General features: G+C 41.6%; 1 protein-coding gene across 2 annotated transcripts in view; it reads right to left on the bottom strand.

The window, feature by feature from the left end:
• The window catches only part of PAPPA (pappalysin 1), a 475476-nt gene that overhangs the window by 407770 nt on the left and 53170 nt on the right, over window positions 1–14536 (bottom strand). For both annotated transcript variants that reach the window (XM_088466086.1, XM_088466022.1), the window contains exon 2: window positions 13006–14074. In XM_088466086.1, coding sequence (XP_088322212.1) covers window positions 13006–14074 — 1069 coding nt within the window. The remainder of the gene's footprint in view (window positions 1–13005; window positions 14075–14536) is intronic.

A 14536-nucleotide genomic window follows, 5' to 3' on the forward strand; every position in this document is an offset into this window, starting at 1 on the left:
TCATCAGCTCGGAAGCAGTGGCAGGCCAACCCTCTCCAGCCGATTACATTATACAGTGAAATTACCTACTTCAGCCAATAGGAACTGAAGCCTTCCCTGCAAGTCAGAGTGACAGAGGGCTCTATTTAGTATCATTATTTTTACTAAAATAAAGTGAAAAAGGGTGTTTTCACACACTTTTCACATTTTAGTTTCCCCTAAAGTTACTACAGCGCAATTGGAGTAGAATTCGTAAAATTCTACTCCAACCCCTCAGTATCATTTATTTTTAGTTATCAGATCGCATTTCCCATAATTGTGATGGGAAATGCGATCTGTGTGCAAGTCATTAAATATAAATTGGGAAAAAAGTACCTGGGGAGGCCCTGTGATAATAACGCCACCTGGAGGTGGCGTTATCCAGGGTCTCCCCCAGTTATCGGACTCCTGCTCCGCTCTAACATGCAGGGCAGAGCCTGGAGTTGGCCCCATTGATCAGCTGTGTGGTCTCAACAGACCACATGCTGATACACAGGGACCAGAGTTCGGGGCTCCGGTGATGTCCTCCTCTGGTCAGCTGGTCTCCCTTACTGCACTGCGGCCCGGTCATCAGGTGACCGGGTCCCAGTGCAGTATGGGATGTCAGCTGACCGGAGCCATGGAGGACATCACCGGAGCCTGGATCATGCAGGTAAGTGCAATTAAGGGAAGGGGGGTCGCAGGGGGGGTCTTAGCACCGGGGGTAGCAGCGGCAGACGGTCAGTGCATGTGCAGGCACTTGTCACTGTATTTTTTGAGAAAATACTGTGATAAGGCTGCGGAGGGGATTCACTGGGACAGAGCTTTATCGCAAGTTTTGTCCCTGCAAGGGATTTTTAGTAAATCCCTGTGATATTGCCTGAATTCGCAATGCGAATTCAGTCGGTAATATCACACTACAATCTGCATTCTCAATGTGGATTGTAGTAAATAGAGCCCAGAGTGTGAATTGGGATGTAAAGAAGCATAGGTACCACTGAGGGGAAGTGTCTCAGCGCCCTGTCCTCTAGTCTTGATGTTGTTTTTTCACTTGCAGCCCGGATGAAGCACAAAAACCCTGTTTGGCACAGAGAGGCCTTGTAAAGCCTTCTACAGCACAGCTATTTGTATTTTGCCCGTGACTCGACCCCCTGCCCCTTTGTGTGATGGCATTCTGGGGGAAGGGGGAGGGTTAAATGGATGGGGCCTCTGGCAGCCACTGTGAAAGTGAATCAGAATTTCCTGTCTCCAGTGGATCCTGTGGGCCTAATCGGCCCATGCCTCTCCCTATCTTCCAAGTGTTGTTTGTTGTTCTTCTTATTGACTCAGTTTAACCAGTTTATTTTCAGTACTGTTTTCCCTATATATTTTTGCTTTTGTTTTATATTCCTATGTTCCTCCTTCCTTTCTCAGTGGCTCCTTTTCCTTCCTGGACATGGTGTTTCTACAAACTCCTTTTTCAAGATGCTTTTGTAAGTCAGAGATGTTTTCAAGGTTTCAATTTGGGAGGCTCACAAGTGTGTCTGTCTTGTAAGGTAAGTGCATTCAGCTGGGATCTTATTTCAAAAATAAAGAACAGAGAGATGCCTTACTCGCAAAAATTAGATCCTTAGAAACCTCCTGTATCTCTTCATTACTATACTGAGCTTGAAGAGGCCTGTGAGGGTCTAAATAGTTAAGTCGATGAGAAGCTCAAATATTTTACCACAAATGTCGCAGATGACGCAATGGGGTAACAAGCAAGGTGGAAGCAGCATGCAGTCACATTCATACATGCCATCAAAGATGAATAGTGAACATGCACCATGACACGGGGAAGATAGCAAAATCCTTTTTGGGCCTATTATACTAAACTATATAATTTGTCAGTTGAATTGTATCTTGAGTCTCTTGGTTACCCACCCTCTCCCCAGGGGATATTGACTTTCTTGAACAGCCCTTTCTTTTATAAGAAGTAGATCATGTGATCTCTGCATCTCCCACAAGTAAAAGTCCAGGACTTGATGGGCTTTCCATAGCCTATTTTAAGGCATTTAAGTACAAACTCGCAGGCTCAGGCTTTTAACTAAATTTCTGACAAGACTCATTTCTCTCAACAATTCTTGGAGGCCCACATTACAGTTCTTCACAAAGAGAGTAAAGATCCTACTTTATGTCTGAGTTATAGGCCCATTTCGCTTCTTAATACTGATATGAAACTTTTTGTTAAATTTATAGCAAATTGTTGAAAACTATTGTTACCTAAATTGATCCATGGACATCAGGTGAGCTTTGTCCTACAGTATGTCATGAAGCCAGAGATAACACTATTAAAGCTTGTTAATTTTGCCTCTTTGCCGACATCCCTTTGTCCACCAATGCAAAAAAAGGCTTTGTGTCCGGGTTAACTGGGAGTTTATGACTGGCCGTTTGAGGCACCTCGGATTGTGGCTCATCTGTCTCCACAGGATCCTGGCTCTTTATGACTCTCCAACCACATGGATCAGGATCAACAGCTCATTATCTGGTTCCTTTGATATAACAAACGGATTGAGGCAGGGTTGTCCACGCTCTCCTCTTTTGTTTGTACATTGCATGAAGGCGTTGGAGAGCGCTATCTGTGAAAATCCTAAATTGTAGGTATTCGTATAGCAGGTCAGGAACATAAATAGCTTTATTCGCAGATGACCTGTTGGCTTTGATCATGGATCCGGTCGTCTTGCATCCAAGTTTGCTAGCCGAGTTTAGGGAATTTGGCAGAGTCTTGAATTTTAAAACTAATTACTCAAATTACACAAACCACCAAGTTTATGTACATCTCTGAATGAGGCCAACTGTTACACTAGTTTAAATATATGCATTGTGAATTATACGTGAGTTATATTTTAGTAGAAAAGGGACTAGCTGTATGAACTGAACTTTGGTTTTCAGTTATACTTACAGTCATTTTGAGCTTGGTTTGATATATTACAATGTTTTACACTGGGGTGCCACAAAAAATTAATCATGTGTGTTCCAAAACAAAAATAAATTGGACCATTGCTCTCCAGATGGATTTTTTGTCAGTATATTTTAGTAACTACTCACAGTACTGACGTAACGTTAAATTGCTTGTTTACGTCTCATTTTGTTATTAAACAACTTGGGGAGGAAGTGGGGGGGAGGGAATGTCTTTCATTAACCTCTTTACACAACAAGACGTAATTGTGCTGTGCCTTCATGCAATAGGCAATACAGCTACAGTATATTTTGTTGCTTTATATGTGATACATTAATATATAGGCCCAATCTGCCCGAGAGCTGGGCTGTCACTGACAGATGCTGGTGCCTGCTTAATGACCAAAATGAAGTTTTTGTGGTTTTTGTGGTTTTATGCCATATAATGGAGCACAAAAGCAAGATCTCAGGGTGTACATAACAACATAATTTTACAAATTCCAATTGAAGTCTACAATAAGACAAACTGCTAAATGAGAAGAGTATATGAGTAGGGAGACTCAAGAATAGGGTACTGAATATGAAACATTATACTCCATAGTTAAATGTCATCACAGCAACAAAGAATCCCAATCTCATGGAGATTTCAATCAATACGCTAATGGACAGCAACCATCCAAGTTAAAGTTGGATGGTAAAGCCCCCACATTTCAAAGACTCCTTAAAATCTCATATTACATTAATAAATCAAGTATTATAGAGTTCTCAACAATTTAGTTAGAAAATGTATATAGATCTTACAGGCATTTACAGGGATATCCCTGTAAGAAAGGTATTTATGGAGGTATAAAAAGATTCAGGGATCAATTCGGTGCATTCATTGAGTCCCTTGGGAATGAAGGTCCTCTGTATGTGCATCCAAAAGTTTTCCCTTGTACACAACCTCTTAAACATGGAATCGGTATGTTATACCGCTAGACGTCAGCCCGACGGATGACATACCGACGCTGGAAGGCCAAGTAAGGTAAGTAGGGTATCCCTAACCCTCTCCCCCCCAACCCTCCCTTAGGGGTGCCTAAACCTAATCTTCCCCCTTAGTGCCTAAACCTAACCACCCCGCCCCGCACCCTAAACTTAACCCTCCCGGGAGGGTGTCTAGCCCTAACCTCCCCCCGGGTGTGCCTGGCCCTAACCCCCCCTTCCCCTAGCCTAACCCTAACCCTCCCTGGGGGGGGCTAGCCCTAAGTCCCCCCGGGAGACCCTAAACCTAACCCTCCGCCCCCCGCGGCTATCCACTCCCGACGCCCGGCTTACCTATGATCGGTATACCGGGCGTTGGGATTTCAGCATGGGGCTAATGATAGGTGTCGGTATTTAGACGCCTATCATTAGTCCCATGCCGGTCTTCCTGACCACATACCCTTAAACCTATACCCTCCTTGTAGTGTAGGTTTGATCCATTCTATTACTATTGATGTAAGTTCATGTGGGTTTTCCTCATGTTGTTCCAAGAAATGTCTCAAAAGGCCATGTGCACAATACCCCCTTATATTCCTTTTATGTTCAAGAAACCTCATATTACCAGCCCATGCTATAAACAGTGATGCTAGTTTTCTAGTTATTCTTTTTAGGTGTGTGTGTGTGTGTGTGCATGTGTGTACATGTGTTATTATTTATAAACCAAAATGTATTATTTTTATACACGTGTAAAAGTTGATGATGACTCATTATCATACAGCTTCATCAAGATACTTTTTAGTTGCATTGAGATGCAGTCATATGTTACAACTGTTAATAGAAAGGACTACAATTTACTTTGCACATTTCTGATGCCATGATAATTATAGATGTATTATAGATGTATTATTGAATCCGCAAATGTTTCATGGCATATATTACACACACAGTGTAATTAGCCAAGGTCAGTGCAAGCCAACAATCTGAAGTCAGTACATGGATAATCCAGCAGAAACATAGTCAAGGACAATTTGGTTCAAGATACTGCAACAGCAGAAGATTATTGTTGTATAAACCATAAACCATAATCAGGCCAGGGAAACAAGAAGCTGCTGCATTGAAATAGACCAAATCAAAGCTCATTGAGTATTTAAAAATCTCTGGAAATCTGGTATTTTAAGAACTACAGTTCAAAGAATGCCAATGGTTCAATGAATAACTGCTACCAGGGGAGATGTATCGAGCCTTGGAGAGAGATAAAGTGGAGAAGTTTCCCAAAGCAACCAATGAGCTTCTAACTGGACTATGCTAGATTAATGACAGATAGAAGTTGATTGTTTGCTTTGGGCAACTTCTCCACTTTATCTCTTTCCCAGACTTGATACATCTCCTCCACAGTAGCCTACAAACATAGCAATGGATCAACATAAAATTCTCCATTATTTCAAGTACTAAGAATTAAATTCACAAAGGTACAAGTTTTAAGGATTTTTTTTACTTAAATACTAGAGTAATAAATGTCTCACTTAATTGATTTAACCTCCAGTGCTCAAGCATGGATATCTTTAATACCTGGACTGTTGGGGGGGAAGGGTTGAGATCTGAATTTGAGAACCACAGCCCTGTGTTACTGGTACCCTCTTTCCACCAAAAACCCGGGTCTGACCTAGGTTTTCAGACATGGTTCCAACCCAGGTCAGACCCTGTTTACACTGTACCTTCGATCTGGGTTATTCCCAGGTCAACCGATTCACACTGAACCCAGGTCTGCATTGCTAAACTTGTGAGGTCATAAAAAGTGGGAGGTGACTGCTCCACAATCACCAATCAGCTTATTTTAGGTATAACCCAGGTCAGATAACCCAGGTCATGCCATTTACACTGCACCATTACCTGCTCTATCCTTAGTCTGACCCTGGTAGCTAACTGAGTTGAATTCCAAGGTCACTTGATCAGGTTATTTTTCAGGGACCCTTTACCACTGAGCTGCAACTCGGGAAGACCAGGCAATAACCCGGGTTATTGCAGCAGTGGAAAAGGGGTATGACACTACCACCAATCTGCTCACTTTAGGTATAACCCAGGTCAGATAACCTAGGGGTCAATCCATTTACACTGCACCATTACCTGGCTCCATCTTGGGTGTGACCCTCATGGGCGCCGAGAGGGGGGGGGAGCAGGTACAGTATACCCGGGCCCGGGTTTGCTAGAGGGGCCCGGCGGGGCCCGGGTCCGACGTCACCCCCCCTCCTTCACAGCAGCTCAGCACACAACTTGTGCTGGGCTGCTGTGTGAGACTGCTCGCGGCTGCTGCGGCAGCCGGAGCAGTTTCCTATGGTTGTGGGGGAAAGCAATCACACTGATCGCACCCCCCCCTCTGCTTAACGCTGGGCTGGGGGGCTTACAGCCCCCCCCTACCCGGCGCGCAGCACCGCTGAAAAAGTTATATTTTTCTATATTTTTTTCAAGGGGGCGTGGCCACGCACCCCACAATTAGGCCACGCCCCCTTTACCCGGGCCCAGCCAGGCTCTCTACGGCCCTGCTGACCCTGGTAGCTACCTGGGTTGAATTCCAGGGTCACTTGACCTGGTTATTTTTCAGGGACCCTTTTCGACTGAGCTGCAACCCGGGTAAACCAAGCAATAACCCGGGTTATTGCAGCAGTGGAAAAGGGGTATGACACTACATGACTGTCTTGAGGGATGCCCACCAGATGGCCCTTTTTTATGTTTTTTTTTAGTGTTACTTAGATGGAAATTTCAAATCAATCTTGGACCATAGACAGTTTCTACAGGCTCCCAAAAGCTATCCTATGAGAAGCAATACAACCATTGTATCAGGTACCTTCATTAATTTGGAAACATTCTCCAATGCTCAATTATTTCCACCACATACATATATTTTTCATCAATCATTACTAGATTAGCTGCAGGATTTGTTCAGTCAGGTAATGAATTCTTCCAAAGTGTTTGCGTAGAGCACAGTGGAAAACTGTATGTATTTTCAGGTAGTTTTAAACAAAGAGGGTCCAGGTTTATCTACATTAAAATCACAAAGTTCCCAAAATGCTTTTGAACCAGTTTTTGAAGAGTTTATAAAACCATAATCACTGTGAACAAATAAACCTTATCTCCAACAAAGTAATCAAATAGATATCTGTGGTGTTTTTAGGTAGTGTTTCTCGAAACAGCTACAGTATTGATCTCTTTTAAAGCTGTACTTCTGTCATTGACAATTGGAATAAAACTGGTAATGGTAAGACCAAGATAAATGCTGGATTATATCTAGAGATATCTATAAACAGAGGTGCTTTTGGAAGAGGACTTATTTTGAGCATTATTATAAGCAAACTCTTCTGTATATAAGATGTTCAAGCAGTCATTCTGGTTGAAAATATAAATTTGATTTTCATTTATCTTCCAGTAAATGGATGAAAGGCTGAACTTAAATTGAAGGTTTTTCTCATTGTCTAACAAAATATTTTTTCACAAGCTTTAAGCTTATTAAGAACAGATGCACTTTTGGAAGCCATGGACCCAAAACACTTTACATTAGCAAATAATATGTTTGTTCCTTATTATTGCCAATCAAGCCATTTTAGACCTGATTCACTGCAAATAACTATTTCTAACATCTGAATGTTACATATGTATGTAGGTATATGGCTAAACCTCCCAGAGATCTTGCAGGCTGAGCAGACACCTGAGACATGGTAGGTCCAGCTTTGGATACAACTATATCTACACAGCAGATCTCTTGTCTTATCTAAGGGAAACAAACATTGCATGGATGGAGATAACCATTCTCTGTGGGTGGACTTCCAACATTGGCAGTTACAGCCACTCTCTAGGGCTTCACTGAGTATTCATGAAAGACCATTGGACTTCTTGGAGCAGAGACCACAGAAGGATGGATTGACATCACTGGGACATCCCACAGATTTTGCAATGGGTCTTAGCATATCAGTGCTCCACCACTGATTTCCAAGATTGACTTTCACAGTTTTGCAATTAAACCATAAAGGCATAGTGATTGATTGATTGATTGATTGATTAGTTGATTGATTGATTGATTGATTGATTAACTGATTGATTAACTGATTGATTTAACTGATTGATTTGTGGGAATGTAAAAAAGGCATTTGTTAGAATAATATATTTTAGCTAAGTTATAAAAAAAGATAAGAGGTAGATGTATCTTTTAAAGAGCACCAATCCACTTCTAGCTATTGTTTATCTAGTACATTTATAAAATAATAGCGAGAATCTGATTGGTTGCTATGACCAACTTCTCCACCTGTCTACTTTAGAAGGTGTGATAAATCTGCGTCACTTATTATAAATAGTTTTTTCCATGACCCTACGAGTTATCATTTTAAAGGAATTAGAGCACAATACCCGAAATGCCCCACCTAACCAGACAGATTAATTTACATCAAAATCATGTCATTAGTCCTAAAACATGGTTCTATTTAGTTGTCAACAAAAAAGGACATTGTCAAAGACAAAAGCTTCCAGAGAAAAAGCTTTAATTCCAAGCCCTATCCTTCAGATATCATGGCCAACTTCTTTCCTATAGAGGAAATTACTGTATTTCAACGTAGTCATCAAACAAGTAACAAGAAAAACACAAACAAAATGTGTTGATGCAACTGGCAGTGTGTTATGAATTTTGTACATCCGCTCAGGCGGAGATAGAAGCTTGTAATAATGCAAACCAGCCTTGATTGATATTTTATCCATGACTGCTGCAACAATGTTTACAGAATAACTTTGATGCTACGCACATTATTAAAATAAAAAAAAAATACTGCAAAAAGATAGAATTCTTAATTTGTATCATGTTTTCTTTGCAATAATTTCACAGGTCACTTGTTTTGTTTCTCTTTTAATGCTGTCTTTCTAATGCTTACTGAAGACAGCCCTTAGAAATCAACCATGCTAACAGCTGCAGACCACTGAACCCACACGGGAGCCGACATCACACAGCAGAGCCCCTATTGGCTGTCTGTCTGAACACACTGATTAAATAAGACTGTTGCCAGCTTCAAGAAACGGAAAAAGGAGGCCCCCTGTAACTGGAGACAGGAGAAAGAAATGCTTAGTATTTCTATTTAAGCTAGCTCCGTCACTGAAAGAAAAACCCATAGTTTAAAAGCTAAATAACCCAGTTTTGCAATTGGAGGTGGACATATTTACCATAGATATCTTATCTGTGTAGCTTTCTGATAGAGCTGGCAGCACTTGTACAGTTTGTTTCAGCCACATATTCTGTGCCAAAACTAATTCAAAGCTTTTAACTTCTGTAGACAGAGCACAGGTAGCAGAGAAATCACCCAAATCCTCACAAGGCGATAATTCTACATGAGACACCGGGATGCAAAGTTACGTATCCAATGTAACACAATGAGACCAGATTAATGACTTTATGAAGCCTTATATTGTTTTGTAGGGAAAAACTTCCCATGTTGGAGCATTTAGGGCGAGGGGACTAAAATATTGGTTAAATACTTAGGGGTATATTTACTAAAATGCGGGTTTTTAAAAGCTGTGATGTTGCCCATAGCAACCAATCAGGTTCTAATTAACATTTATTTAGCACCTTCTAGAACAGGCATGTCAAACATGCGGCCTGAATAAACATTTTCTGCAGCCCCAGAGTGTGGGCTGACATATATATAATATGCGGCCCACACCCCTGCCACAATCGGAGCACAGCTCCGATCGGGCAGTGTTTACTTTACAGGCTGGCAACAGTGGTCTCTGAAGCGATCAGAAGCCTCTGATCACTTCAGAGGCCAGCGTTTCCAGTGATGCAGTGCGCGGGTGAAGTCATGATGTCACCCGCGTCGCCGCAACGAGCGGAGCCTGCGCCTGCCACCCTGGATCTAATTAGATCCAGTCAGCGGCAGCGTCTACGCGGGACGGCGTGGACTGGAATGGTGCCCAGTGGCCGCCGTGAAGAAAGGTAAGTACTGCACAGACAGGTGAGTGGGGTCTGTTCTATACTGGGAGGGGGCAAAGCATAAGGGCATTACTGGGGGAAGAACATAAGGGGCATTACTAGGGGCAAAACATAAGGGGCATTACCGGGGGCTCTGCATAATGGGCAAAACTGGGGGCACTACTAAGAGCATTACTGGGTGCTCTGCATAAAGGGGCATTACTGAGGGCTCTGCATAAGGGGCATTACTGGGGGCACAACATAATGGGTATTACTGGGGGCTCTACGTAAGGGGCACTACTAAGGACATTACTGGGGGCTCTGCACAAGGGACATTACTGGGGGCACAACATAAGGGCAATTACTGGGGGCTCTGCATAAGGGGCACTACTAAGGTCATTACTGGTGGCTCTGCATAAGGGGCATTACTGGGGGCTCTGCATAAGGGGCATTACTGGGGGCACAACATAAGGGGCATTACTGGGAGCTCTGCATAAGGGGCACTCCTAAAGGCATTACTGGGGGCTCTGCATAAGGGGCATTACTGAGGGCTCTGCATAAGGGGCATTACTGGGGGCACAACATAGGTGGTATGACTGGGGGCTCTGCATAAGGGGCATTACTGGGAGCACTGCATAAGGTATTACTGGGGGCACAACATAAGGGGCATTACTGGGGGCACTGCATAAGGTGCACCTCTAGGGGCATTACTGGGGCACTGCATAAGTGGCACTACTAGGGACATTACTGGGGGCACTGCATAAGGGGCACTACTATGGACTTTACTGGGGGCACAACATAAGGGGCATTTCTGGGGCACTGCATAATGGGCACTACTAGGGCACTGCATAAGGGGCATTGCTTAATGGGCACAAATTCAGGGGGCATTGCAAAAGGGGCTCTAATACAGGGTGGAATTGCATAAGGGGCACTACTACAGGGGGCACTGCACTGGTTTTTATTCATAAATAAACCTTTCAAAATTGTATATAAGACTTTTTTTTATGTTGCGGCCCAAACACTCGTAGACCTTGAATATTCGGCCCGGTTGGTATTTTGAGTTTGACATGCCTGTTCTAGAAGATAATAGCTAGAATCTGATTGGTTGCTATGGGCAACATCTCCACTTCTAACAACCTGCACTTTAGTAAATATATCCTGAAAAAGATATGCGCAGCGAGAGCACTGCAATGTGCCTCCCATACCCCACCAACTTCTCTTACTCAATAGAATTTGGACAGATTTGGGGGGACATGCACTCAGCCTTGGAGAGTGATAAAATGGATAGTGATAAAGTACTAATCAATCATCTCATGTAATTTTTTGAAACACAGCCTGAAAAATTACAGGAGCTGATTGGTTGGTACTTTAGCACTCTCCACATATCTATATGAACTGTGACCCGTCCCACCAGTGTCAGTGATGTTCCAGAGAGTTCCAGCATAACACACATCTATAGTCTCCAAGCACCTTTGTTATTTCAAAGAATATAATGGTAAAGATGAAAGGAAAATTAGGCAAACTACAAAATAAACAGATGAGGAGGGAGAGACAGATGGAGTAAGAGGGGGAGAGAGAGGAAGAGAAAAAGAAGAGGAAGCTAGAGAGAGAGAGAGAGAGAGAGAGGAGGAAAGAGAGAGAGAAAAAAAACAGGCAGCACCAAGAACTACATCTAGGGGTATAGAAGTGGAGGTGTTGCCCATGGAAACCAATCAGATGCTCCTGACACTTTTCTAGAATTAAACATACTTAAATCTATCCATCTGCAAGAGTGTACAGTATATTGCAGCTTCCCTTATACATACCAGAAGGGCACTAGAGAACGTGTCCTGTCATATACTTAATCTAACATCCATGTGAGCATTCTTTTATGTGTTTGAATACATCCAAAACACAGGGTCATCAATGAATTTCAAATATAATCACACATTGGTTTAAACAAGCACTTCTGTCTTTTTTGTAAACACAGTGACTTTACTACTAATGGTCATCAGTTAACGTGACTTTCTATACCTATGAGTACGTACTGAAGATTTGTTATTCATCTTTGAGCAGGAGACAGAAAGAACAAAATGTTGTCAAAAAGCTGAAAATTCAAGTGAGTTTGGCTGGAAGTAGAATTTAGTGATGAATAGAAATGAGTATTAAGTGCTACTGAGGAGTATGTTGCAGGTAGGTAAGGAAAACTGTCACTTACCCCATGCGGTGTACAGATCCTGTACACCGCATGGGGTAAGTAACAGTTTTCCTTACCTACCTGCAACATAGTGTTCACCAAGTGTTCACCAAGTCCCTGATACTGTGCCCATGTGTTGTATTTCAGGTGGAGAGGAGAGCAAGGAGGTGCGTATTACGGTCAAGTAACGCAATAAAGAACACCCATCCTACAGACAATACGGGGTTAACCCATTAAGACTATTAAAACCCTTGGGACTATTAACACGATTCTTTACATACAAGAAACTTATGCGATTGTGGACAGTTGACATTTAAGAACACCCAACCTACAGATTCAACGTCTTTTGCCCATTTTGAACATTTGGAACATATAGGTTTTTCATAAATATATGGTCACATCCCTTAGTCAGCACACACTAAGATTGCCCCAAAGCGCACCACTACTATCTTTACTCATTGTACTAATTAGAGGTTGGGATACCTCTACAAGTGGAGCAGCTAGGGACGACCTTTAGATAAGACCAAGAGCGCTGGATAACCATACCATTATCAAATTGGAATATCAACTGATGACTTAATTAGCTGGTAGTCATAATAATAATAATAATATTAATAGTCAGTAAATAAATTATTATTATTATTATTCTCCTACTTGGGATATTGATTGCATATGTGTTTTAGCATATGTAGGTAGTACAAGCTCCGTTTGACAAGAAACAGGGATAAAAAAAAATCTGCTCTTACTGACACAGAAACTAATAACATAATACAATGACAAGCAGACTACAATAACAGCAAACTCAATAATTGCATGTTTTACATTCAAAAATGTATTATTATTATTACCTTCATATTACTGTATTTAGTTAAAGGATTGCCAATAGCTGGACAATATCCAAAATATCTAAGAATCTAAGAATTCCTGCTGACAGAAATTTATAATACTTCCCAAATATTGTGTGCATAGAATTTACAAATATAATGCCAACATTATACTACAAAAATAATCCTACCTGTATGGTGAATTTGGGTCAAAGCAAGTCTTCGTGACATCAGTGACGTTTGGATTACAGCAAACTCCACCATCATAATTTAATTCATGAATGTTGCAATCCATATCGCACCTACTGTCTAGTCTCCTTTCGGAGTACAAACAAGAGATGCGTCTACGACAATCACCACCATCGTACCCAGTAAGCTTATGGTTACACTCTGGATCACATTCAGTGCTACCAATCTTTGTGATGTCACAGTTGGTAAGGATAAGTCGGTAGCGCAAGAAGGAGTCGTTCCTTTCTAATACATTTAATTCCCAGGTGATGTTGTATGGGCTAAATGCCTCATTAAGTTTTTTATGTTGAAGCTCAATTTGTTCTTTGGTGACTGTTGGATTCTCATGGTTGTCATCATAGACATTGACTACTGTATAACGCACAACTCTAGGTCCACAAAAGCCTTCAACCTTGTTGTAGCTAGAAATCACCTGCAAATTGTCACAGAGGGTTTGCCCACATTGAGGAAGGTCCAGATTTGTGTCCAACGATGAAACATGAAGATAAATATTTTCCGTTTGAGGGATTTTACCATCTTTCATGGGAGTCCAATTGTTTTTCACATTCTCAAAGCTATCCTGAAGAACAAGTTGAGGTAGAGAAGTGCTCAGTCTATGAAACACGTGGCCCATATCAACCAATATTTCTTTCTGTGTTCGAGCTGTTTTCCAAAGTCTAAATTGCTTCATATAACCTCTATAGTTCTGATTTAGAGCATTTCCACCAATCATGATAGTTTTGCATTTCCGAGCAAAGGGGCTGAAAACTGGACCAACTTGTTCAGTACTTGTTCCCACTTGCGCCCCATTGACATAAAGCTTTATTATACGACCATTGTAGGTTACAGATACATGGACCCACTGATTCGGGAGGTAGTTGCGATGAGCAGTGATGGTGGTCATTTTTCGAGCACGATCTGTCTTAAAGGAGAAGAAATAGTGTGGATCTCTTGTACCCTGGTCACTCATGGCTTCAATTCCAAGAACCCATCCTCGATCATGAGAAGTATAAGTACATTTGTCATAAAGTCCTAAGTGTCCCCAGAAAAGAGAAATGTATTAATAAGTATGATGGATCATATTATTTCAAAAGGCATATATAATTTGTTAAATACATTTTTCAATTTTATTTCCATTTAGAATCATATTAAACGTCATAGCACTATCCTTTAAAAATCCACTTGTAATGGTGACTAGTAGGGAGAGCACTAACATTATAGCAATAGTTTTGTAAATAAACATTGTTAGCATATGAATTAGAATAAAACCTGAAAAAAAAACATAAACCAGCATTGATATATATAAAAGTTAATTAAAAATTAATGGATAGTTGTAAAGTTCGAATAATAATTCACACATCCTTAGTTCGGGTTGGGTACGAGATCCCGGGAGTCGGGATGCCGGCGTTCACCATACCGACAGTGGCACCCTGACAGTCAGAATCCCGATGCCTGAAAGTAAGTAGCCTATCCTTAACCCTAACCCACCTTTCC

The sequence above is a fragment of the Taudactylus pleione genome, unplaced genomic scaffold, assembly GCF_031769625.1.
Source record: "Taudactylus pleione unplaced genomic scaffold, aTauple2 ptg000009l, whole genome shotgun sequence".
NCBI classification, from domain to species: Eukaryota; Metazoa; Chordata; class Amphibia; order Anura; family Myobatrachidae; genus Taudactylus; species Taudactylus pleione.